Here is a 26,905-nt window from a genome sequence, read left to right as displayed (position 1 = left end):
GACGGAAGCTATCCAACACATCCTGCCCCGGCATGGCTCAAGATCCCGCACCCCGTCTGCTCGTCGCCAAGGGCGTCCTCCTGCAGTGACTGCACCGGCTCTGCCGCAGCCCGCCCCCACGGCCCGGCCCCGACGTGGAGCCCACCGCAGGAAGTAGACGCCACCTGTCTTCCGGCCGGCCGCCAAGAACCCGAGAAAGGCTTTGAAGTGCCCCTGAGACGGGCGACCCAGGGACGAGGAAACCCGCTGCTCTGGAGCTGGTAAGCAGACCACTCAATCCCCCGGTGGAGGGCCGGGAGGAGAATCTTTTGTTACCTTTTTATTTAATTTCTCTGCATGCCCAAGTGGCTGCGGTACCCAAGAGTTCAGCAAAAGAGCGGTTTCCTTGTTCCCTGGGTCACATACCCGGTGCACACGGCCATCATCATGACCACTGTCCACCATTCCATTTCGGCAGGTTTGGCGCTCCAGTGGCGGTCACCCCGCCCTTGCGCGCCCAGCTGTGGCACAAATCCACCCCCGATGTGACAGTCTCCATGGGTCACGAGGACAAGCCTCTTCCTCCCCCATCCCAGGCTGTTCCGGGGGTGGTCACAAGGAGCCAGGTAAGTGCTTCGATGTCCCTGAACTCAGCACGGCCACGGCACGACATGGCACCTCAGGCTCTGCCCCGCCACGAGGCCCCACCCGCCGGTAAATCCCACAAGATTGTCCCCTTGGTCCCCCTCGCCTGGAGCTTGGACGCGTGGCTTGCTCTTTCCAACCCGTTGCTATGGCTGGTGCAGACCGTCCAACTCATTCAGTTCTCCAGGCATCCGCCCAAGTTAAGCAGCGTCCACTTCACCTCGGTGAAGGGCGAGAACGGCACTACCTTGCGCGCAGAAATCGCTACCCTCCTACGGAAGGGTGCGATAGAGCCTGTCCCTCCGGCCGAGATGAAGAAGGGGTTTTACAGCCCCTACTTCATTGTACCGAAGAAAGGCGGTGGGTTGCGGCCAATGTTGGACCTGCGAGTACTGAACTGGGCTTTTCACAGATTCCCGTTAAAGATGCTGATGCAAAAATGCATTCTAGCGAGCGTCCGGCATCAAGATTGGTTTGCGGCGGTAGACCTGAAGGACACGTACTTCCACGTCTCGATTCTACCTCGACACAGACCCTTCCTGCGATTTGCATTCGAGAGTCGGGCGTATCAGTACAAGGTCTTCCCATTCGGCCTGTCCTTGTCCCCTTGCGTCTTCACGAAGGTCGCAGAGGCAGCTCTTGGAAGTGGGCATTCGCATCCTCAACTATCTCAACGACTGGCTAATCCTAGCTCACTCTCGGGATGTGTTGTGTGCGCACAGGGACCTGGTGCTCTCGCACCTCAGCTGACTAGGGCTTCGGGTCAAATGGGAAAAGAGCAAGCTCCTCCCGGTTCAGAGCATTTATTTTCTCGGCTTGGAGTTGGACTCAGTCTCGATGATGGCGTGCCTCATGAATGAGCGTGCACAGTCGGTGCTGACCTGTTTGAAGGCGTTCAGACAGAAGGCAGCGGTTCCACTGAAACTGTTTCAGAGACTCCTGGGGCATATGGCATCCTCAGCGGTGGCCACTCCGCTCGTGTTGATGCATATGAGACCGCTTCAGCACTGGCTCCAGACTCGAGTCCCGAGGTGGGAATGGTGCTGCGGGACACATTGTGTGGCCATCACGCCAGTCTGTCGCCACCTCTTCAGCCCTTGGACTGACCTCACATTTCTACGGGCAGGCTTTCCCCTAGAGCAGGTCTCCAGGCACGTCGTGGTTATGACAGATGCCTCCAAAACGGGCTGGGGTGCTGTATGAGCGTTGGCACATCAACTGCCTCGAGTTGTTGGCAATTGTGCTCGCCCTACGGAGGTTTTGGCCATTGATCCAAGGCAAGCATGTGTTAGTTCGGACAGACAACACGGCAACGGTGGCATACGTCAACCGTCAAGGCGGTTTACGCTCCCATTGTATGTCACAGCTCGCCACAGCACCTCAAGTCGCTGCGAGCCACTCACATCCCGGGCGACCTCAACACTGCAGCGGACGCGCTGTCATGACAGGTTACCCTCAGGGGAGAGTGGAGACTCCACCCTCAGGTGGTCCAGCTGATTTGGAGTCGATTCGGGCAGGCACAGGTAGACCTGTTCGCTTCCCAAGAATCCTCCCACTGCCCGCTCTGGTACGCCCTGACTGAGGCACCTCTTGGTATAGACGCGCTGGCATACAGCTGGACCCTGGACTACGCAAATATGTGTTTCCCCCAGTGAGCCTACTTGCACAGACCCTGTGCAAGGTCAGGGAGGACGAGGAGCAGGTCGTCCTGGTAGCACCCTACTGGCCCACCCAGACGTGGTTCTCGGACCTCACGCTCCTCGCTACAGCCCCCCCCCCCGGTGAATTCCCCTGAGGAAGGACCTTCTTTCTCAGGGACGGGGCACCATCTGGCATCCGCGACCAGACCTCTGGAATCTCCATGTCTAGCCCCTGGATGGGACACGGAACACTTAAGTGGCCTACCACCCACGGTGGTAGACACGATCTCTCAGGCTAGGGCCCCCTCTATGAGGCGCCTGTATGCCTTGAAGTGCCGTCTGTTCGCTAAGTGGTGTTCTTCCCGACATGAAGACCCCCAGAGATGCACAGTTGGGTTGGTGCTTTCCTTTCTACAGGAGAGGTTGGAAGGGCGGCTGTCCCCCTCCACCTTGAAGGTGTATGTAGCCGCTATAGCGGCACACCACGACACAGTGGACGGTAAGTCCTTAGGGAAGCACGACCTGATCATCAGGTTCCTGAGTGGCGCCAGGAGGTTGAATCCCTCCATACAGACATTTGCAGAGAAGTGGGCTGGGCAACACCCAACACCTTTGCGAGGTTCTACAATCTCCGGGTGGAGCTGGTTTCATCCCGTCTAGGTAAGTCTGGGACAGCTGGCCGGGTGTATCGCTTGTGCATAGCGCCTTTCACCTTCCCTGAGCTGAAGACGTGCGTTGTTGACTCCCAGTAGTGTTCACAAACTGTGTTCCCTGGATGACTTCCTCCGAGCCCTGTGGCAGACGAGTTTGCGGAGAAACTACATGTGCTAACTAAGCACTGTACTGGGGTAGGTGCTCCGCATGTGTTGGTTCCCCATAGGTAACCCCATGCAACGTATATCTTCCGCTAATTTGTTTCCCTGTTGGTAAACTGTGTCTTCCTTGAGCAGAGGCCCCTCTGCCCCAGTCACCATGTTTGTAGAAACTCCTCCCCCGTAGGGTAGGACCTACCATGGGACTTCTCCACATGACATACTTCCGACAAGGCTTGGCAAGACCATGTGACGTATTTCCACTCAAAATACCCCCCCCCCCGGGTGGGGTGTGGTCTGGTCTCCGCGGTGTCTTCCCCTTGGGAGTGACACCCCCCCCCCGACGTAGACCTGGTGGCCCCAGTCGGTTAACAAATTTCACTCTTTTTTTCGGGGGGAGAGAAAAAAAAGAGGATAAGAGGCCACGACTGGTCTAGCCTGTATCTATCTTTTGGGCAGTCGACTTGTTCCCGAAGGGCCGTTCAACACTCATAACAGCGTTGGGGGAGGTTACGTGTCGGCCTCGTGCGCTGGCTACGAGGCACACAGTGGTCTGCCCGTCACACACGGCCAGTTCACGTAACACAGTTCAGCTAGTTGTGGCATTTCGTATAGGGACCCCTAGTGTCACTACATTGACACAACGTCTCATTCCCTCCGTCAGGGAACGGAGGTTACGAAAGTGACCAGGACGTTTTACTATGCATATCCTCATCTGCATACAATACCATATGCATTTCACCATCCAGACACGTGATTACTGCGTTTAACGGTAGGAGAAACTGTATTATAAGAGATAATTATAACAGACTGTAAATGTCACGTGCCTAAAGGTTCGATGCTGCACCATGAAGAAACATTATTTATTAAGATATTACCTTGATTTCAAAGAATATATCTTGAATATCCCTTGGTAAAATGTATTTATCTTTGCAGACATAAATCTAACCTAAGCAATTTTGCTTCTCAGAAAACCTTTTAAATAGTTTTAAGTGTGTAGTTTATTGAGAAGTAAAATATTTGTTACTGGGAACAAAACAAAAACTATTAAAATTCTTTGTGCAGCATTGTCTGATATTATCGGATTACTAAGATTTTATATTTGACTGGTATTTTACATAAAAAAAAATAAAAAAAAACAGCTGAACATCAAATGTACTTTTCATCATGTTTTTATTAGACTAGAATGGGGGTGTCATTGTGATGAGGGTCGGGATGAAGTGGAGCAGGCAGCACATTTGATGTGCATTGCTGTACAATACTGTTTCTGATGAGACATGTCTCTCCAATGGTCCATTCGACTACTGAATGTGGCTAGCAGTGCCTGACTTTTAGCTACTGTTCATTTTACCAAGCCATTTCACGTCAGTCAGTGTCAAGTGCGCATCGCATTACCGATAATCTTTATTCAAATGCTGTTCTTATCTCAGTACATGATTGTAATAGAACAGAAAATATCTCAGACTAAGAAATCTTCGCTGTCATTTTTAATTACTCTGTTTCCTTCTCTATGATGGCATGGGAAAGTTCTCTAAACGCAGTGCATCCCAAACCAATATTTCCCTTTTACAGCTTATATTTGAATGCCTTTTCAATTAGTTACATAAAAATAATTTAGCCTACTATTGTCTTGATAATGATTACTTCTGTTTCAAGTGCTTAACTACGTACTTTTTTTTTCTAAATGTGAATTAAATGAAAATCAGAGTTTATAATCAGTCTGTTCAGTTCATTATTTGTCCAGCTGGAGTCGTCAGTTCACACACACCAGTAAAAGAGTGTGTACGCACAGTCAAGAGTGTCCGAATGGTGCGCACATTACGGCAAGTTTATTTTTTATAAATCCCGATATGTGCGTGGAAAATTGCGTATGCACATTTCAATGTCAATTTTGTGCATACGCAACGTTTATACATCAGGCCCCTGGTTCTTATTGTACTTTCAACAATACTATTAATTTCTTTGTGTAAAGCTTTTGATGTTGAGCAAAGTATTGAGTGCACCTTTAAATGTTTAATTTTCATGAAAATAATGTCATCTTCATTGTCCCAAACTTTTTTCTTTTTTTTTTTCAAAATATAATTTCTTTATTTATAATTTTTTATTTTTTGTTGTTTTAGATGTAAAATGGGACCTGTACATGTTTTTTTGAGATTCATCTTCGACTTCGGGCAATTTAAAGTTCATGGGATAGATTTTTTTTAAACTAACAGATTTAAGGGGGCCTGGGTAGCTCGGTGGTAAAATACACTGGCTACCACCCCTGGAGTTCGCTAGTTCGCTAGTTCGAATCCCAGGGCGTGCTGAGTGACTCCAGCCAGGTCTCCTAAGCAACCAAATTGGCCCGGTTGCTAGGGAGGGTAGTCACATGGGGTAACCTCCTCGTGGTCGCTATAATGTGGTTTGTTCTCGGTGAGCGTGGTTGCCGCGGTGGATGGCGTGAAGACTCCACACGCGCTATGTCTCTGTGGCAACGCGCTCAACAAGCCACGTGATAAGATGCACGGGTTGACTGTCTCAGACGCGGAAGCAACTGAGATCCGTCCTCCGCCACCCGGACTGAGGCGAATCACTATGCGACCACAAGGACTTAGAGCGCATCGGGAATTGGGCATTCCAAATTGGGAGAAAAAGGGGAAAAATCCACAAAAAAAAACAGATTTAAACTTGTTTCCTTTTTTGTTTTATGAAGTTCACATTAAAACTAACTTGACTTTTTTTTTTCATCATATATTTTTTTTATACTTTTCATATGCCTTATTTGTATTTATTTGACTGTTTTAGCCTTGTTCCAGACCCAGACTTTCAATATAAAACTATGAAAATCCATTGTAAAACTAAGATAATCTAAACACAGATTGAAATAAACATAAACCTTTTAAATATTTATTGCGTGAATGTTTATATATATATATATATATATATATATATATATATATATATATATATATATATATATATATATATATATATATATATATATATATATATATGTGTGTATATATATATATATATATATATGTATATGTTATATTATATATATATTGTTGTTATTAAGGGAAAACAAAATCCAAACCTACATGGCCCTGTGTGAAAAAGTGTTTGCCCCACCTGTTAAAACATAACTTAACTGTGGTTTATCACACCTGAGTTCAATTTCTCTAGCCACACCCAGGCCTGATTACTGCCACACCTGTTCTCAATCAAGAAATCACTTAAATAGGACCTGCTTGACAAAGTGAAGTAGACCAAAAGATCTTCAAAAGCTAGACATCATGCCGAGATCCAAAGAAATTCAGGAACAAATGAGAAAGAAAGTAATTGAGATCTATCAGTCTGGAAAAGGTTATAAAGCCATTTCTAAAGCTTTGGGACTCCAGAGAACCACAGTGAGAGCCATTATCCACAAATGGCGAAAACATGGAACAGTGGTGAACCTTCCCAGGAGTGGCCAGCTGACCAAAATTACCCCAAGAGCGCAGCGACGACTCATCCAAGAGGTCGCAAAAGACCCCACAACAACATCCAAAGAACTGCAGGCCTCACTTGCCTCAGTTAAGGTCAGTGTTCATGACTCCACCATAAGAAAGAGACTGGGCATAAATGGCCTGCATGGCAGAGTTCCAAGACGAAAACCACTGTGAGCAAAAAGAACATTAAGGCTCGTCTTATTTTTACCAGAAAACATCTTGATGATCCCCAAGACTTTTGGGAAAATACTCTGTGGACTGACGAGACAAAAGTTGAACTTTTGGAAGGTGTGTGTGTCCCCTTACATCTGGCGTAAAAGTAACACCGCATTTCAGAAAAAGAACATCATACCAACAGTAAAATATGGTGGTGGTAGTGTGATGGTCTGGGGCTGTTTTGCTGCTTCAGGACCTGGAAGACTTGCTGTGATAAATGGAACCATGAATTCTGCTGTCTACCAAAAAATCCTGAAGGAGAATGTCCGGCCATCTGTTCGTGACCTCAAGCTGAAGCGAACTTGGGTTCTGCAGCAGGACAATGATCCAAAACACACCAGCAAGTCCACCTCTGAATGGCTGAAGAAAAACAAAATGAAGATTTGGAGTGGCCTAGTCAAAGTCCTGACCTGAATCCTATTGAGATGCTGTGGCATGACCTTAAAAAGGCAGTTCATGCTCGAAAACCCTCCAATGTGGCTGAATTACAACAATTCTGCAAAGATGAGTGGGCCAAAATTCCTCCACAGTGCTGTAAAAGACTCATTGCAAGTTATTGCAAACGCTTGATTGCAGTTGTTGCTGCTAAGGGTGGCCCAACCAGTTATTAGGTTTAGGGGGCAATCACTTTTTCACACAGGGCCATGTAGGTTTGGATTTTGTTTTCCCTTAATAATAACAACCTTCATTTAAAAACTGCATTTTGTGTTTACTTGTGTTATCTTTGACTAATATTTAAACTTGTTTGATGATCTGAAACATTTGAGTGTGACAAACATGCAAAAAAATAAGAAATCAGGAAGGGGGCAAACACTTTTTCACACCACTGTGTATATATATATATATATATATATATATATATATATATATATATATATATATATATATATATATTTTTTTTATTATTATAACTGTTCTACAGTTGTGGTGTCATTTCCATCACAACAAACAATTTTGCCACTAATAAATTATATGTATATATTTTTCAAAAGTTTGTGTACTTGTTAAACAATTTGACAAAAGTGTCATTGAAGAGCATGCTTGAGATGAAATATGACATGAGTGATGTTTGAAGAAAACAAAGAAAAATCAAGCTAAATATCACTTGAAAGTAGAATATTTTTATTAGGCGTAATTTCTAATTAAGCCAAATAATGCAAAAAGTGTAAAAATATTATTTAATTGTGTGTTTTTAGGATATTAAAATGTTAGCCATGAGTCTGCCATTTTATTTGAAAAAACGTTACAAATGTCATTTCCACCACTGAGTTAAACACAATGCAGAATTCAAGATGTGCTGCAAATGACACTGTGCTGGGAATTTTCTTGACTTTTAGAAAATTGACACAAATGACATAATCGCCTGTACATACACTGCAGGAGATTGTTTGTAGTCAAATTAAATAAATTAGTGAGAGTGTGACAGATGTTTTAACAAGACATTCTAGGAAGTCCACAGCACTAAAAAGTGCCCAAAGTTGATGTTTCACCATTTAAGGAGTAGAAAGTTTGGACACACCGTCTGTCTGTAACAGTCTACCGATCTCTCTCTCTCTCTCTGTCCAGGTGGAAGTGAAGCCATACGTCCTGGATGACCAGCTGTGCGATGAATGTCAGGGGACTCGCTGCGGTGGCAAGTTCGCTCCTTTCTTCTGCGCTAATGTGACCTGTCTCCAGTATTACTGTGAATACTGCTGGGCGGCTATCCACTCGCGCGCTGGCCGGGAGTTTCACAAGCCCCTGGTGAAGGAGGGCGGCGACCGACCCCGCCACATCTCCTTCCGCTGGAACTAAAGCTGATAGGAAAGGAGATAGAAAGAGAGAGAGTAGGGGGAGAGTAGGCTAGGAGTCGCCGCAAAATCATTATCTAAATAAATGCACTTTTCTGTTGCTGGTTCCTTTTTAGTTTAATTTTTTTTTTTAAAGAAACGACACCAACAAAAAATAAAATTAATTTGTCATTTAATATATTTAAAAAAAAAAAAAAAAAATGGATGTGTATCCAAAAAAAGATTCAGGAAGAAAATGTCTAATCCATCTCTCTATTTTTTTAAAAACTCCATTCTATTTTATTTTCAAGTGCACAGAGATTTGAATATATTGAGTATTAGTATAATTTGTCAGTAAGTATCTGCATGACTTTTAGAATTTACTTTTTTTTTTTTAACATTGCATTTGGAAGTATTACATCCTATTTTAATTGAATCGAAAAAGGCGTGAAATGAGAAAAGAAAAGGTGCGAGAAGAGTGAACTTGTTTCTTTGCAACCCAGAGTGCAGATGTGGTCTAAGATCTCAGTTGTTAACCAAAGCTTGGGATTTGATAACAGAAGAAGCTAATTCTCTCAACGCTCTGTTTTTATGTTGTTTGTAGTTTAAGACCATGTTAATTTTTGTTTCCTAACGACAACAACTGATTTCACAACAGCTGTCTGGATTTGATCTCCATTTTGCAAGACATGCAAGATAACTAATACCTCAAGCTTAGCTGCTAGTTTAAGTCATATATATATATATATATATATATATATATATATAAAAAGAAAAAAACAAGCTGGTCTCCCCCTTACCCCCTGGACCACAGAAAAGGTAAAGGACATCAGCAAAAGGCAAATTAAGAAATTATGCTCTGTAACTTCCTGATTTAATACTTAGATTCCAACAATGGTAGGGAAACGGCATCCTAGTGGCGAATGTATATTATTAAAATAGTCAGTAGTCTGCCTGCAAGCTGGTTCAAATGCAAGGAACTTTTCGTCATTTCTGGTCCAGCTTAGCTCGAAGCAACCGTCGTTCTCTCAGGCTGTCAGCAGCAAGCCTTTGTGTTTTCTTTCAACTCGCAATATGTCTCTCTTAAGCCTTTACCCAGCCCACAGACACCTAAAAACCCCAAAAGATCTGCATGTACAAGCAGAAAAACAGCGAAAGCTACTTTAAAGGGATAGTTCACCTAAAAATGTACGTGAGGGTTGAGTAAATGACAGAATTTTCAATTTTGGGTGAGCTATCCCTTTAAGAAAGGAAGAATGATCTAACAATATACCTCCTGTCCTGCAGCAGCCATGCCCACTCAGCCTGAGTGTGAAGCATAAGTAAAGGTAGTCCATGCATCGCTCTACTCACGTGCCCCCCCACCCCCCCCGAGACATTAGAGGTTTTACTTTCAGACATTAGGGAACCAAAGATGGCTGTGTGCTAGCTAGTGAAACCACGGCTGTTTGCTTTTTCTTATTTTTCTTCTTTTTTTTTTTTAAACCGCCCTTCAAATGAAAACAGTTTCATTTAGGTTTGTTATTTTTGCCCCCAACCCTCTTCTCATTCAATTTAAAGACCAAATGGGCTCCAGCAAACCAAAGATTGGCCTTGAATTGATCAGCATGCAGTTAAATTCATAGTAACACTAGTGAAAACCACTGAACCCAGTGTATACCGGCCTTTTCGCAAGTCTACCTGCTTTTCCAAAGGTCAAACGAAGGCGTATGTAGTTCATCCATCGGGTATTGTCAAGGAGTTTATGCCAGGCATCAGGTTTTGCAATGTCAAGTTTTAAACACTTGCATCCAATTCGGTAGAGCATCTAAATCTACTAGCGTAAAAGTCAGGGAGTTAGTGATCAATTAAGACTTGATACACTAGAGAGAAATGTATCCTCGTGTTGGCTTGATGGTGTTCTATTGCACCCATTCAGCACTACTATCACTTGAGCTTGTGGGTGTGGTGATTGAACATTTTAGAAGTTAAACACTTTTTGAAGAATTTGCTGTTAATGAGATGGCAGCAAAACAAAAAAAAAAAAAAAAAAAAAAAGATTATTTTATACATGGCCTGCTGATTTTTGGTACAGTGTTTTCTAGCTAAATTATTTTGTCATGCACATATAAACATTTGTTATGCACTACTTTTCTAAATATTTTTTTTTTTTTTTTCAACAGTCATTTTAGGCACATTTTTCACAAATGGAAAAACTCCTTTTTGCAATACCTCAATTTTTCACATGGTGAAAGGTAGCTTTTGTACTTTTGTTACTGAGAGATCTGCATATATGGAAATTTTCATTTTAAGAGAGAAAAAAAAGTTGAGTGACTTTAATATATATTATTTTCAATTATGCTTTTTATACATTTCAGTGCTGAGGAATATTTACAGCTAAGCACGCACTTGTGTTGATGCGACAAATCTGCAGAGGAGTGATCGGTGTATTATTGCTTAAGGTCTTGGCTCTTGTACACTAGATTTTAATGACAAAAATAGATTTCAAAGATCTGACAGTAGCATGGCAAGAACACGTTGTCATTAATGTTAATATTGCGAAAAACGGCTAAAGATAAACTTGTCATTTTGGTTTCCTCTCCATAGCTGGAATATAAACTATAGAAATATATGGAGAATGCTAAATCTGGTTCATGTTTAGGCTGATCCTCGTATCACAAGAATGGATGTTTGATGTTTAGATATTTTACCATTCGAAAATATATATTCTAGAACTGCCAACTAGTTCCTATTGTAATCCTTAGCATGCATGATGAGAAAAAAAAAAAAACGTACATTAATTAGCTATTGAAATTAATCGTTGTGGTTGTGCACCAGATGTTTCTAAACTTTTAATTTGTGAAGGCCACCCCACACCCTGCACCTTCCCTATGTTATTCTTGATGCCTTCCCCATAATCCAGTATGAAAAACAAAACATGAAATTCACGAGAAAAGATGAAAAATGCTAAACATGAAATTTGCAGTGCAGGACGAGAGCATCATCTTCTAGTACGCTGTTGAAAAGACTTGAGAACTTGATCCCCACTGTCTGTTTGAAGTAAAATCCAAACCTGTTTGTTCGGAGGAAGGGGAACTTGAGACTTGAATGTGGTAAATGTTGCAAGTTAACTTGGAGTTGTTATGTGCAATACTTTTTTTTTTTTTTTTTTTTTTTCTTCCTCAGATAAAGACTCTTTGCAATGTAATTCTTTAATGCCATTTTTAATTGCCGACATTTAAAGAAGATGTTAATATGTTTTTCACAGTCATTTTCTACTGTTGTAATCCTTTTCATGCTGGTGTTTGTAAAAAAGAAAAGAAATCAAACTATTTGTACTAATATAAATAATTGAAGTTATTTTTAAAACATTAAAGGTTTTGTGCTCATTTGCTTATTTTGTTTATTTCAAGCTACTGTGATTGATTGCATTGTAATTATTAGGTCAACAATGTATTTAGCTGTTTATTGGTATATTTTTAATTGGAATGTATAATTAATTTTTATAATTTTGATCAGATTTTTGTTATATTTTTGAGGTGAAGCTTTTAATATGTTAAAGTGTCTAGTTTTTACTAATTGCTATATTGTGCTCCACAATATATGGTTCACATTTTCTGAAGGAAAATACATATTTAAATATCTGTCTGTTAATGATGTTACTTAATGGCAAAATTTCAATAGTTTTTAACTGTGTATGGGAAGGTTGTTGTATTTATAAATAGCATTTTTTACTTAAGATATCACCTTAATTTTTATTGTCATTTCACTTTATAAGTTCCTATTTTTGTATTTTTCTTTCTAATTAAGTTATGTTATACGAAAAGTCCATATTCTAGGAGTTGGTCTGTAAGTGCTAGTGAAATAAAAATAAAATCTAATGTTATTTAATTGTTTGCAGCCAACTATTTATAACAATATGCATAATTTTTAAATATTTGTAATGTGAAATGTCGAATGAATAAAACTTAACTGTGACAAGACAGAGTTTTGCATTTCTTGAAGTGTATTTCTAAAAGAAGGTATTTGTGCTTAAAATGTTGTCACCCACATCTAGCTCTCTAGATTTTCTCTTTAGATTACATATGAACACAGGAATGATTTAATCTGACTCCAACCTTTGGATTGTCCAACATGTCTGTCAGAATTTTACATCATTAATTAACACAACAATATATTGTATTCCTTAAAAGTGAGCTTTTTATAGTGTTTTATAGCTAAACAGATAAAGCTGTTTTTTGGTGTTGACTCTAGGTTTTATTTTTATTTTGTTTATTTTTGTCATAGTCTCAATAGCACCCTCTGCTGTTCTAAGAGTGGTGCTTTTTTATGATATTGTTCTTTGTTCCTAAATGTATGTTAATCACGACACTTTATTTTACTTCTACATTTCTGAAGTCCCTTAGTTGTAATTTTTTTCTTTTAACAGTTAAAACATTGATATTAATCATATTTTTAACTGATGTAGATTTGCCACATTTTAGTGTCTTGCCAGTTTATAAAACTTTGATATAATTTGTATACTTTTTGACCAGCTTGATCTTGGTGAGCGAGATAAATTATTAAAAATATAGAAATCAACAATAATGGCAAAAAAATTAAAAAAAATAAATAAAAAATGACAATAAATTACTTGTATGTGCACATCATGATGTTGAAAAATTCTTGCAGTTACATACACTCCCTTCCCTCTCAGGCCACAAGGGGGCCTCCTATAACTGTCTAATTTAGCCATAACAGCTGCCTGAGTATTACTAGCAACTTTTAGTATATTAAAAAACGACCTTGCTATGTGGGAATTCTGGTAGCTCGTGGGTCCTAAGCGGCCGCTCATTGCTAGAAAAGACCCTGCCTGGTAGAGTGTGGAGCATAACCAATATGATATAGTACATGCAATTAAGACCCACTCAAAATAGTTGGATTTAAATTAGTGCTTATTTTACACAATATTTACTTAAAATTCACAAAATGTTATTTTAATTTTTTTTTAATTTATTTATTTTTTTGCTTTTTTTAAACTAACATTAGGTGGAGTAATCACAAAATTACTATATACTAAATTAATTAGGCTGGTGGCACCTTCTAACAAGCATTTCCTCCATTGTAGGGGATTCAAATAATCAGTGTCGCTATGTCCGCTTATTATAAGTGACTTTGGGCTTGTTTCTTTTATAAAGTCACTTAAATATTGCCAGTCATGTTATTTTTATTTGTCTTCTTTCCAGGATAGTGTTGTGTTTTGGACTTGCTGGTGCTTGGCTCCCAGAGCCATTTAGTTTTTATTCCCTAATAGTGATACTCCACAGGACTATTTAATCTGTAAAATTGAATGGATACTGCATGGAAAAGGGTGATTCTATTTCAGAGAAATGGCTGCTTCATCAGTCTAGAACTCACACAGGTCTTGCTGAGGTAATGATGATCAGACCCACCCTAATAAAACAGTGAACCTGGCTCAATTGTTCCCATATATCACATTTATCCAGCTACAGGAAGAATCTGTGGAATAAAGAGAGAACAATGTAATGATGTCATGCTCATCTCTGATTCTTGAAACAGGTTGAGCACTGTGTTGTCAGGTCAGGTCAGGTCACAACCTAATTATGTATTCCCCATGTGAATGTTGAACAGGAAATGTAATCACAAAGGTTCACTTGTGAGCAGATGATGAGAGGTTTCAATCACAGAATTCATTTGGAATCATTTAGGTGAAAGATAAATTCATTATCAGTTGAAGTTGTACATTACAGGTCACATTTATGAAAGGCTCTATTAGAAATTGCATTATACTGTAAGTATAATGCTGGGCACCACAGGATATGTGCGGTTTATTTAGCCAAAATACTTGACATATAAAATAAATTGCATGTTACATGTGTTACATCCTATCCCTCTTTAAAGGTACACCTTCAGTGGCAAGTCTATCCGGTAATTTTTTGTTCAATGACAGGTGACATTTCACACCCCCTCGTAAGCGGAGATACTGTAAATTGACATGATAGATACTATAGTAGTACGGCCAAAAGTACGTGTACACCCCCTTCTAATTAACGGGTTTGGCTATTTAAGTACTTCCAGTGAGAAAAAATCTTAATATAGTATTTTTTCTATCTTGGCTAGTAGTGGGATAGTTCACCCAAAAATGAAAATTCTCTCATCATTTACTCACCCTCATGCCATCCCAGATGTGTATGACTTTCTTTCTTCTGCACACCACAAATAAAGATTTTTAGAAGAATATCTCAGCTCTGTATGTTCACATAATGCAAGTGAATGGTGACCAAAACTTTGAAGCTCCAAAAAGCACATTAAGACAGCATAAAAGTTATCCATACGACTCCAGTGGTTTAATCCATGTCTTCAGAAGTGATATGATAATTGTGGGTGAGAAACAGATCAATAATAGTCTATAATACAATAATTTTTACAAAAAATCTTCACCTTTTACCAGCCCCGACCATAAGGTGGCGATATGCACAAAGAATGCGAATCACCAAAAAACAAAAGAAGAATGTGAAAGTGGAGATTTATAGTAAAACAAAAGCACTTAAATAATTATCTGTTTCTCACCCACACTTATCATATCGCTTCTAAAGACATGGATGAAACCACTGGAATCTTATGAATGGCACAAATGGTATTGTAAATTGTGCTTCTTTAGCTCAGATCACGCTAAAAAATGCTACTTTCTGGCTGGTCCAGCTAATGCGCATGCACGTTCTCAAGCTGACCGTCAGGCCATATTGGCTGTTCCAATTTACCCCACTCACTAATTCAAGTGCTCTGTCTCTGCTAAACTGTCTCTGGAACAATCCACTGTTATATTTACTGTGTATATATATATATATATATATATATATATATATATATATATATATATATATATATACAGGTGCATCTCAATAAATTAGAATGTCGTGGAAAAGTTCATTTATTTCAGTAATTCAACTCAAATTGTGAAACTCGTGTATTAAATAAATTCAATGCACATAGACTGAAGTAGTTTAAGTCTTTTGTTCTTTTAATTGTGATGATTTTGGCTCACATTTAACAAAAACCCACCAATTCACTATCTCAAAAAATTAGAATATGGTGACATGCCAATCAGCTAATCAACTCAAAACACCTGCAAAGGTTTCCTGAGCCTTCAAAATGGTCTCTCAGTTTGGTTCACTAGGCTACACAATCATGGGGAAGACTGCTGATCTGACAGTTGTCCAGAAGACAGTCATTGACACCCTTCACAAGGAGGGTAAGCCACAAACATTCATTGCCAAAGAAGCTGGCTGTTCACAGAGTGCTGTATCCAAGCATGTTAACCGAAAGTTGAGTGGAAGGAAAAAGTGTGGAAGAAAAAGATGCACAACCAACCGAGAGAACCGCAGCCTTATGATTGTCAAGCAAAATCGATTCAAGAATTTGGGTGAACTTCACAATGGGGTCAAGGCATCAAGAGCCACCACACACAGACATGTCAAGGAATTTGGCTACAGTTGTCGTATTCCTCTTGTTAAGCCACTCCTGAACCACAGACAACGTCAGAGGCATCTTACCTGGGCTAAGGAGAAGAAGAACTGGACTGTTGCCCAGTGTTCCAAAGTCCTCTTTTCAGATGAGAGCAAGTTTTGTATTTCATTTGGAAACCAAGGTCCTAGAGTCTGGAGGAAGGGTGGAGAAGCTCATAGCCCAAGTTGCTTGAAGTCCAGTGTTAAGTTTCCACAGTCTGTGATGATTTGGGGTGCAATGTCATCTGCTGGTGTTGGTCCATTGTGTTTTTTGAAAACCAAAGTCACTGCACCCGTTTACCAAGAAATTTGGAGCACTTCATGCTTCCTTCTGCTGACCAGCTTTTTAAAGATGCTGATTTCATTTTCCAGCAGGATTTGGCACCTGCCCACACTGCCAAAAGCACCAAAAGTTGGTTAAATGACCATGGTGTTGGTGTGCTTGACTGGCCAGCAAACTCACCAGACCTGAACCCCATAGAGAATCTATGGGGTATTGTCAAGAGGAAAATGAGAAACAAGAGACCAAAAAATGCAGATGAGCTGAAGGCCACTGTCAAAGAAACCTGGGCTTCCATACCACCTCAGCAGTGCCACAAACTGATCACCTCCATGCCACGCCGAATTGAGGCAGTAATTAAAGCAAAAGGAGCCCCTACCAAGTATTGAGTACATATACAGTAAATGAACATACTTTCCTGAAGGCCAACAATTCACTAAAAATGTTTTTTTTTATTGGTCTTATGATGTATTCTAATTTTTTGAGATAGTGAATTGGTGGGTTTTTGTTAAATGTGAGCCAAAATCATCACAATTAAAAGAACCAAAGACTTAAACTACTTCAGTCTGTGTGCACTGAATTTATTTAATACACGAGTTTCACAATTTGAGTTGAATTACTGAAATAAATGAACTTTTCCACGACATTCTAATTTATTGAGATGCACCTGTATATACATGCAGGGTTGGGGAGTAACGGAATACATGTAACGGGATTACGTATTTAAAATACAAAATATAAGTAACTGTATTCCACTACAGTTACAATTTAAATCATTGGAAATTAGAATACAGTTACATTCAAAAAGTATTTTGATTACTGAAGAGATTACTTTGCATTTTATTGTCATTTGTTTCATTTAATATTTAGTCCTTTCAGATGGAAAACATTTATACATATAAATGATGCGATCCAAAGTGCATTTGAACAGCGGTGAAACACTTTCTTATGATGTGTTACATTCATACGAGCAGACAGAGAAGTAAGTATGAAGTAAGTTTGGAGCAGAAGAAATAGAAATAAACCTTGTTTAAATTGTCAGCTTTACACAAAGCTAAAATTCTATTTCTAGCCATTTTACATGCACACGTTACCAGGCACATTCATATTTTTTTATCGAGAAAATTCACGTTGGATCATAATTTCTTTTTTTCTAGTAAGACCTTTGATATTAGGGGGAAAATCATATTCTTGATAATAATTTTTGTATAAATATCAAAATATCCTTAAAACAAGATCAATTTGATTTATCTTGTTTTAGAAACAACACTGCATAAGATATTTCAGTTTTTCAGAGAATGTATTTTTAACATGTGTATATTGTCTTAATATACTGGCAGAGTTTTTATAGTCAAAACAAGTGAAAAAATCTACCAGTGCTGAAGAAGTAATCCAAAGTATTTAGAATACGTTACTGACCTTGAGTAATCTAACGGAATACGTTACAAATGACATTTTACAGCATGTATTCTGTAATCTGTAGTGGAATACATTTCAAAAGTAACCCTCCCAACACTGTGTATATGTATACTGGCAGCCAAAAGTTTGGAATAATGTACAGATTTTGCTGTTTTGGAAGGAAATTGGTACTTTAATTCACCAAAGTGGCATTCAACTGATCACAAAGTATAGTCAGGACATTACTGATGTGAAAAACAGCACCATCACTATTTGAAATAAGTCATTTTTGATCAAATCTAGACAGGCCTCATTTCCAGCAGCCATCACTCCATCACCTTATCCTTGAGTAATCATGCTAAATTGCTAATTTGGTACTAGAAAATCACTTTCCATTATATCAAACACAGTTGAAAGCTATTTGGTTTGTTGAATGAAGCTTAACATTGTCTTTGTGTTTGTTTTTGAGTTGTCACAGTATGCAGTAGACTGGCATGTCTTAAGGTTAAAATTAGGTCAAAAATGGTAAGCTTTCTCTAGAAACTCGTCAGTCAATCATTGTTTTGAGGAATGAAGGCTATAGAATGCTCGAAATTGCCAAAAAAACTAAAGATTTCACACAAAGGTGTACACTACAGTCTTCAAAGACAAAGGACAACTGGCTCTAACAAGGACAGAAAGAGATGTGGAAGGCCAGATGTAAAACTAAACAAGAGGATAAGTACATCAGAGTCTCTAGTTTGAGAAATAGACACCTCACATGTCCTCAGCTGACGGCTTCATTGAATTCTACCCGCTCAACACCAGTTTCATGTACAACAGTAAAGAGAAGACTCAGGGGTGCAGGCCTTATGGGAAGAATTGCAAAGAAAAAGCCTCTTTTGAAACAGAAAAACAAAAAGAAATGGTTAGAGTGGGCAAAGAAACACAGACATTGGACAACAGATAATTGGAAAAGAGTGTTATGGATCTTAACCCCATTGAGTTTTTGTGGGATCAGCTAGACTGTAAGGTGTGTGAGCAGTGCCCGACAAGACAGCCACATCTATGGCAAGTGCTACAGGAAGCGTGGGGTGAAATGTCAGCTGAGTATCTGGACAAACTGTCAGCTAGAATGCCAAGGATCTGCAAAGCTGTCATTGATGCACATGGAGGATTTTTTGGTGAGAACTCTTTGAAGTAGTTTAAGAAGTTCTGAACTTTTTTTTTTTTTAAATTGTAATAGTAATTTTTCACGTTATTAATGTCCTGACTATACATTGTGATCAGTTGAATGCCAATTTGGTGAATAAAAGTACAAATTTCTTTCCATAAGAGCAAAATCTGTACATTATTCCAAACTTTTGGCCGCCAGTGTGTGTGTGTGTGTGTGTGTGTGTGTGTGTATATATATATAGTTGAAGTAAGAAGTTTACATACACTTATGTTGAAGTCATTAAAACTCATTTTTTAACCACTCCACTGATTTAATATTAGCAAACTATTGTTTTGGCAAGTCGTTTAGGACATCTACTTTGTGCATGACACGAGTCATTTTTTCAACAATTGTTTACAGACAGATTGTTTCAATTTTAATTGACTATATCACAATTCCAGTGGGTCAGAAGTTTACATACACTAAGTTAACTATGCCTTTAAGCAGCTTGGAAAATTCCAGAAAATTATGTCAAGACTTTAGGCAATTAGCTTCTGATAGGAGCTGTACTGAATTGGAGGTGTTCCTGTGGATGTATTTGAAGGCCTACCTTCAAACTCAATGCCTCTTTGCTTGACATCATGGAAAAATCAAAAGAAATCAGCCAAGAACTCAGTGATTTCCAAACGCCTGAAGGTACCAAGGTACCAGGTATTGTATTGTAATACAATATTTACAAACAATAGTACGCAAGTATAAACACCATGGGACCATGCAGCCATCATACCGCTCAGGAAGGAGACACATTCTGTATCCTAGAGATGAACGTAGTTTGGTGCAAAAAGTGCAAATCAATCCCAGAACAACAGCAAATGACCTTGTGAAGATTCTGGAGGAAAGAGGTAGACAAGTATCTATATCCACAGTAAAACGAGTCCTATATTGACATAACCTGAAAGGCTGCTCAGCAAGGAAGAAGCCACTGCTCCAAAACTGCCATAAAAAAAGACTACAGTTTGCAAGTGCACATGAGGACAGATCTTTCTTTTTGGAGAAATATATCTGGTCTGATGAAACAAAAATTGAACTGTTTAGCCATAATGACCATCGTTATGTTTGGAGGAAAAAGGATGAGGCTTGCAAGCCGAAGAACACCATCCCAGCCGTGAAGCATGGGGTGGCAGCATCATGTTGTGTGGGTGCTTTGCTGCAGGAGGGACTGGTGCACTTCACAAAATAGATGGCATCATGAGGAAGGAAAATTCTATGGATATATTGAAGCAACATCTCAAGACATCAGCCATGAAGTTAAAGCTCGGTCGCAAATGGGTCTTCAAAACGGACAATGACCCCAAGCATACCTCCAAAACTTTGGCAAAATGGCTTAAGGACAACAAAGTCAAGGTATTGGAGTGGCCATCACAAAGCCCTGACCTCAATCCGATAGAAAATTTGTGGGCAGAACTGAAAAAGCATGTACAAACCTGACTCAGTTACACCAGTTCTGTCTGGAGGAATGGGCCAAAATTCCAGCAACTTATTGTGAGAAGCTTGTGGAAGGCTACCCAAAACGTTTGACCCAAGTTAACAAAGTGTATGTAAATTTCTGACCCACTTGGAATATGATGAAAGAAATAAAAGCTGAAATAAATAATTCCCTCTACTATTATTCTGACATTTCACATTCTTAAAATAAAGTAGTGATCCTAACTGACCTAAGATAGGGAATGTTTTCTATGATTAAATTTCAGGAATTGTGAAAAACTGAGTTTAAATGTATTTGGCTAAGATGTATGTAAACTTCTGACTTCAACTGTATATATAAAGGAACAATATGTTTGTAAATTTTACTCTGTAGAGGAAAATTTGAAAAATCTAGGCTTGTTGTTTCCTTGAAATAAAAATAAACTGCACTTATCCCAATTTTTTCACTAGATGGCAGACGAGACAGCTCGCGTGGGTTGGCATCAAGCTTGAGGGTTTGTGAGGTTCGGGCACAACAAATGTAGGGTTTTCTTCAGATCCCCTCTAGTGGCTCCAGTGTAAGTGCGTGTTTCGATGCTGCGCGGAGCGTGCGGACGGAGGCCGTCAGTATCTGCATCTCGCGCACCAGCACCACACACATACAGCATCTCCATCTCGACGCTCCACCTGCCTACATCAACAACCCGAATTCAAAAGTCGGTGAAGCCAATTAAAAGCGCAGAAGTTAAATTTGGGTGAGTATATGTTTGAAAGATCTTTCCATCTCGTGCGTGTTGTGTTTGGATGGGAGATGAATTGTTGTTACTGGTTAACCAGACATAAAAGGGGCGCGGATGCTTTATTTGGTCTGTGGCTGATGTTTGGATAGCTGGATTTTACACTGTATATCTCTATGTTGGTAAAGTATTCCGTGTTTTTCTCTCTTTGATATGAAAGATCAAACAAAGGAAGATGTGTGCTACAATAATTGACTTTGCCTTAATTCAAAAGCCTCGAGTCTGTGTTTATGTAAAACATTGACGTTTGGACTGGCTTCGGACAGACATGCGTGAGGTGTTTACCAAACACACACACACACACACACACACACACACACACACACACACACACACACACACACACACACACACACACACACACACACACACACACACACACACACACACACACAGAGAGACAGAGACAGACAGAGTTTATAATGTGTGCTCTGTCTCTGCATGGTATATTGATGTTCCAGAGGTGAATGATTTGTGGTTTTATTAAAAAGGCAGTGCATATTTGAATTTCAGCTAGGCCGTATAATTTTATATTAAGTTTAATTCTAATTCACTATGTTTGCAGGCTACTGAAAAGTGAAATAATCCTTTAAAGATGGTTAAACTGGGTAGTAACCTACAAGACAAAGGAGCAAAAGCAGTGAGCGTTGAGGATGGCTTTCAAAACGTCCCCCTCATCACACCCTTGGATGTTACTAATCTTCAGTATCAAGCCCCAGACAAGGTAAGGAACACTCTTTTTCAGGTCTTATATAAGACCTTGCCTCACGTCTGGTCATAAAAATATATCCCTCATATAATGTAACGTAGCAAACATCACATAGAGACGTGCAATTTGGTACCTAGAAAGCATAATGATCTGTGTTAAATTAACCCTTTTGTTTTGTGAGAAAATTCCTAACAACCGCACTGTTTGGGTAAAAAAAGTATCGGTACAGCAACTTTACAGCACACTATCCTTTTGATTATAAACATGAACATTGACATAGGCTTGTTTTTTTTTTTTCCAAACGGAACGCAAGCTTTTATAGTAGCATTTCATCTGGAAAGAGCGCCACATATGTCACTTGTGGTACTATAGACCTTATTCAGAGCAGCACCATCTTTGATTTTTAATGGGAATGACAACGAAGCTGCGAGGGATAGACGTACAGTCTCTTCAATGGGCTATACTGCAGTTTAAAGTGTTTTTGGATCGTTCCGTGGACAAAACATTAAAAAATATCTTATCAAACACACAAAAAACTCCAGACAACATGAGTTGTGGAAAATCAGATGCGATCTAGAAGCTTTATACAGATTTATACCGTTCGTGCCATTGAAGAGACGGTAAATCAATCCCTCACAGCCTCGTTTACATTCCCTTTAAAAATCAAAGATGGCGCTAGCATGAATAAGGTCTATTCTTTTACTGTAGATATGCTGTAAACCCTTTATTTTGAGTGAAAAGAAATCTGATAATTGGAATACTTACACATTGTATCTGTTTGAAACAAATCTATAATCATGGTTTACATTCTAAAAGATTTTTAATTTTTTAAATATTAATGTTCACCCGGCAGGGGAAAAATTAGTGAAAAATACCGTGTAGACTTGCATTGAAATGGCCATCCTGCAACCATTTAGTAATGTCCTAACCAGGGACTAAAAACGAAATGTTTTTCATTTCAGTTCGTTTTAAGCAGAAACAATATATTTTCGTTCTGGTTACTGGTTAGTACAAAATAAAAGAACGGTTAATAACGTTCTTTTTAAAATAACAGTAGTCTGTGCTAAGGGTGGGTGAAATACCAGTTGCAGTGTTTTCAGATCTCACAAGAGAAACAACGCACCTGTTTTGGAATAACAAGCTCAAAATAAGGGACTTGCCTAAACCAAAATACGAGAATTAAGAGAAAAATAAGTGAATCTGTTTTTTCCCATGTGGGGGAATTTCCAGGACAGAAATCATAACAAACATAGTATACAGTAGCCTATATAAAGTAACGTGTTTTCAATAAATGTATTCTTAATATTAAATATATCCCCAAAAATATTTCAAATATTTTGAATATTAATTTGGCTACTTAAAATCAATTAATAGCCTAAATCTCTTTCTCCTGCATACACGCACACACTGTCTGGGCGCGTTTGGACTAAACGTCACCTTTTGTAGTTTAAACAAGCGGTGTGCTTCAGAATCAAAGTGCAGAAGCCTAATTTATTTTGGGCAACAGGAATTGGTGCAATTCTGAAAATTTACTGTGGATGAGTTCGGAATGGCATACTACCCATATTATTCTTACTAATTCTGCCATATGTGTCTATGGCAGAAATAGAATGAGTAGTATGGTAGTATGCAATTCCAAACTCAGCCTGTGATAAACGCTTTGGTTTCATGAAAAAAATTATCAGAATGAAATTAACCGGTTACCAGCATTTGAAAATTATGTTTTCACTCCGGAACAATTGTAAGGAATTTCATTCCCGTTTTCAGTTACGTTCTGCAAAAAATGTCGTTTGTTTTCGTTTTTCGTTCCTTGAACCATTTTTAGTCCCTGGCACTAGCAACACCCTTGCAGCACCTTAGTAAACACCCAAAGCACCCTGACATTGCATAAATATAAACAAATATCATACAAACGTAATAATTTATTTTTTAACTTATTTGTTTAATGTGGAGAATCCAAAGGCATTTCCAAATACAAAAAGCACAAAGCCCAGGGCTGCACAAAGACCAAATACAGAATTAAGATTAGTTTTTCTGTTTTTATCTCTTTAACAGGTCAGAAATGACCCAAATTTTGCACACTTTTGAGAGTGCAAATACATTTACAAGCTTGTCTTTCATAATTTTATTTTGTCTGAAAGTGTTTTGTTAAATCTTTAAAGTGATACAGTAGTTCACACACACACACACACACACACACACACACACACACACACACACACACACAAAAAGAACATTATTTTATCATCCTCATGTTGTTTCAAACCTGTATTACTTTTTTCTTCCATGGAGCACACAAAGAGATATTAGGCAGAATGACAGTCTCCGTCACCATTCACTTTCATTGTGAAGAAGAAAGATGCAATGCAAGTGAATGGCGACTGAGGCTGTCAGTCCCTAACATTCTGCCTACCATCTCATTTTGTGTTTCACGGAAGAAAGAAAAACATGAGGGTGAGTAAATGATGACATAATTGTCATTATTGAATGAACCATTTCTTTAAATGTTTTACAGTCCTCTGGTTTATATATTCAGTTGCAAACCTGTCCATGAATAATAAGCATACATGTGAAAGCTGTCTCACTTTCTTTGGCTCCTCATTTGGGATTCCACTGAGAAAGGCACAATCATGGTGTGCACCTGCTAACTAAAGTGTCCTGTCAGTCTGCACTACCCTGTGCAGTCACACAAGCACACTCTGTCATATTTTATGGAGTACACAGCCCTCCACCCCAATCCAAGCCTCAGCCCCCCTCTTCTCTTCTCCTGTGGGACTCTGATGCTTTATTGGCCTGCATGACAAAGAGAAAAAGCCATGTTATCTCAGCTGTCATACGGAGGCCGCTTCCTGTTTAATGCCAGCGTGAAGGTGAAGAGGATGTGTTGGATTATTAACATGTCTGTGTCAGCTGGCGAGGCTTTCTTCTCTTTTTGTAAGTTTGTAGATCTTGTATATTATGCATCAGGAAAAAGGCAAAGGCAAACATTCATACAAACCCTTGTTTGTCCTTTTTGCAAGTATGAACCCATATTTAGCTGGGTCATATTTAATACTAGTGAGCATGAATGAGAATTCATTTGCACAACTATGACATATCCAGTAAGTCATCAGCTGACCAGACACAACACTTTAATAGTTTACACTGACCCACCTGTGGATTTACATCAGACTAATTAGATCTTGTGCCTTAAATGACATCATACTTCAATTCAATACAATTGAATTTGTCTAGTGCTTTTTATAGTATTACATATACAGTATATAAACTGTATTTCATGCCTTTAAAGCCCATTAGTCAGCAAGCCAAAGAAAACAATGGCAAAACAAAAACTCACTAAGGTATTTAAAAGATGAGTAAGAAACCATGGGAGGAACCCAGACTCGGCTAAGGAAGCCCTCCTCCTCGGGCTGGCACCAGAATTTTCTGAATTTTAAGAACATTGATGGTTGATTCAAAACCCTTTCCTTTAATTTGGAGAACTTCAAAAGTAGCAAAATCTTTGGAATAGCTCAGTATAACAAAATAGTTAATTAAAAATACCGAAAGAGATCTGTAATTCCAAACTTTGTTTTTTGTGCAAGAATCAAGATGCATGAGAATGCAATTTAGCAGAATAATTGCCTTCAGATTCTGAAACATGTTCAAATAAACCAAATTATATTTTGACTAAAAGATTGCTAATCATAGCTTCCTATAAGGTCTTAGTAGTTAAAAAGTACTAAGATTGTAGATTTTATAAGAATAAAACAAATTTTAACTTATTTAATAACACCAGAGCCAACATGGTACTTAAATAACTAACACAGTTTTTCATTTTACAAAGAATACAGAACAAAAATTATATTACTTGATAAGATAGAATCGTTTGTTGGAAAGGAAGAAGTAAGGGATAATCCAAGGATAGGTGTGCATTACACTATTTTAATGCACGACATGGAGGCGTGGAGGATGGTTACCTCCGCGAAGTGCATTAAAATAATCTAACGCACACGTGGATTATCCTAGTTATACCATGGTCACTTGCCAGCATTAAAGAGCCCATATTATGCTCATTTACAGGTTAATAATTTTATTTGGGGGGTCTACTAGAATAGGTTTACATGCTTTAATGTTAAAAAAACACATTCTTTTTCTCATATTGTACATTGCTGCAGCACCTCTTTTCACCCTCTGCCTGAAACGCTCTGTTTTAGCTCCTGTCTCTTTAAGTCCCCCTTTCCCAAAAGCCCAGTCTGCTCTGATTGGTCAGCTGGCCCAGTCTGTTGTGATTGGTCAACTGCTTAGAGTGTGTGTCGGAAATGTAACGCCCCATACCATAACTGAAGTTGCCCTTAGGTGGGTATTATGCAAATGTGTTACACAGTGACATAGCTAAGTCACGGAAGTAATGGCTGGACTGCAAACCAGGCATTAAAAGCAGTTCAGGAGCAGTGTTTCCTGTGGGAGAGAGTAACTCCCTTTGGCGTGGACTTTGTGCTTTGTAACTTTGCAGACCTTTTACATGCACAAACAGCTATATTACACATTAAAGGAAAGGTAAAATACCAAAAAAAGCATAATAGGGCCTCTTTAATTAAAGCTGTCATTGATTTTTGCAGCATAATTCAAACACAGTAGTGCAATAATATTACATTTATTTTAATGAAAAAAAAAAGCTGTACGAATAATTGGAAAAATGGACATGAGCTTTTTTGAGACTACACACTCTGTAAAAACTTTTAAATGCACAATCCAGAAATAATAATTGCCACATAATGTAGTAGGGTTGGCACTCCTAAGTAATACTTAATTTCTATTCTTTGTCATTTTCACAATAATTAGGAAAAATCTGCCTTACAGACTAATTGTTGTGATTTATTTATTTTTTTCACCCAATTTGGAATGCCCAATTCCCAGTGCGCTTTTAAGTCCTCGTGGTCGCGTAGTGATTCGCCTCAATCCAGGTGGCCGAGGATGAATCCCAGTTGCCTCCGCATCTGAGACCATCAGGATGTTGGCCAGGATGTTGTCTTGACTGATGTAGTTTTGTTTTGAAGCGAGGATCTAAGAATGATGTAACATCCAGAAGTTCTTGAGAGGCTGGGTCTTCATATTTCTCCTGGAG

General features: G+C 39.2%; 2 protein-coding genes across 4 annotated transcripts in view; both read left to right on the top strand.

The window, feature by feature from the left end:
• The window catches only part of LOC127430415 (cytoplasmic polyadenylation element-binding protein 4-like), a 61,293-nt gene extending 48,800 nt beyond the window's left edge, over nucleotides 1–12,493 (top strand). For all 3 annotated transcript variants that reach the window (XM_051680160.1, XM_051680161.1, XM_051680159.1), the window contains one exon: nucleotides 8,329–12,493. In XM_051680160.1, coding sequence (XP_051536120.1) covers nucleotides 8,329–8,556 — 228 coding nt within the window. In that variant the 3' untranslated portion in view covers nucleotides 8,557–12,493. The remainder of the gene's footprint in view (nucleotides 1–8,328) is intronic.
• An 8,323-nt stretch (nucleotides 12,494–20,816) lies between these two features.
• Nucleotides 20,817–26,905, top strand: part of LOC127430445 (neuronal vesicle trafficking-associated protein 2-like) — a 49,941-nt gene continuing 43,852 nt past the window's right edge. Inside the window, exons 1-2 of the mRNA XM_051680212.1 lie at nucleotides 20,817–21,047; nucleotides 21,655–21,813. Coding sequence (XP_051536172.1) covers nucleotides 21,685–21,813 — 129 coding nt within the window. The 5' untranslated portion in view covers nucleotides 20,817–21,047; nucleotides 21,655–21,684. The remainder of the gene's footprint in view (nucleotides 21,048–21,654; nucleotides 21,814–26,905) is intronic.

The sequence above is a fragment of the Myxocyprinus asiaticus genome, chromosome 40, assembly GCF_019703515.2.
Source record: "Myxocyprinus asiaticus isolate MX2 ecotype Aquarium Trade chromosome 40, UBuf_Myxa_2, whole genome shotgun sequence".
Classification (NCBI taxonomy): Eukaryota; Metazoa; Chordata; class Actinopteri; order Cypriniformes; family Catostomidae; genus Myxocyprinus; species Myxocyprinus asiaticus.
Note: the sequence above shows the minus strand (reverse complement) of the source record. Positions and strands in the feature narration are given on the sequence as shown.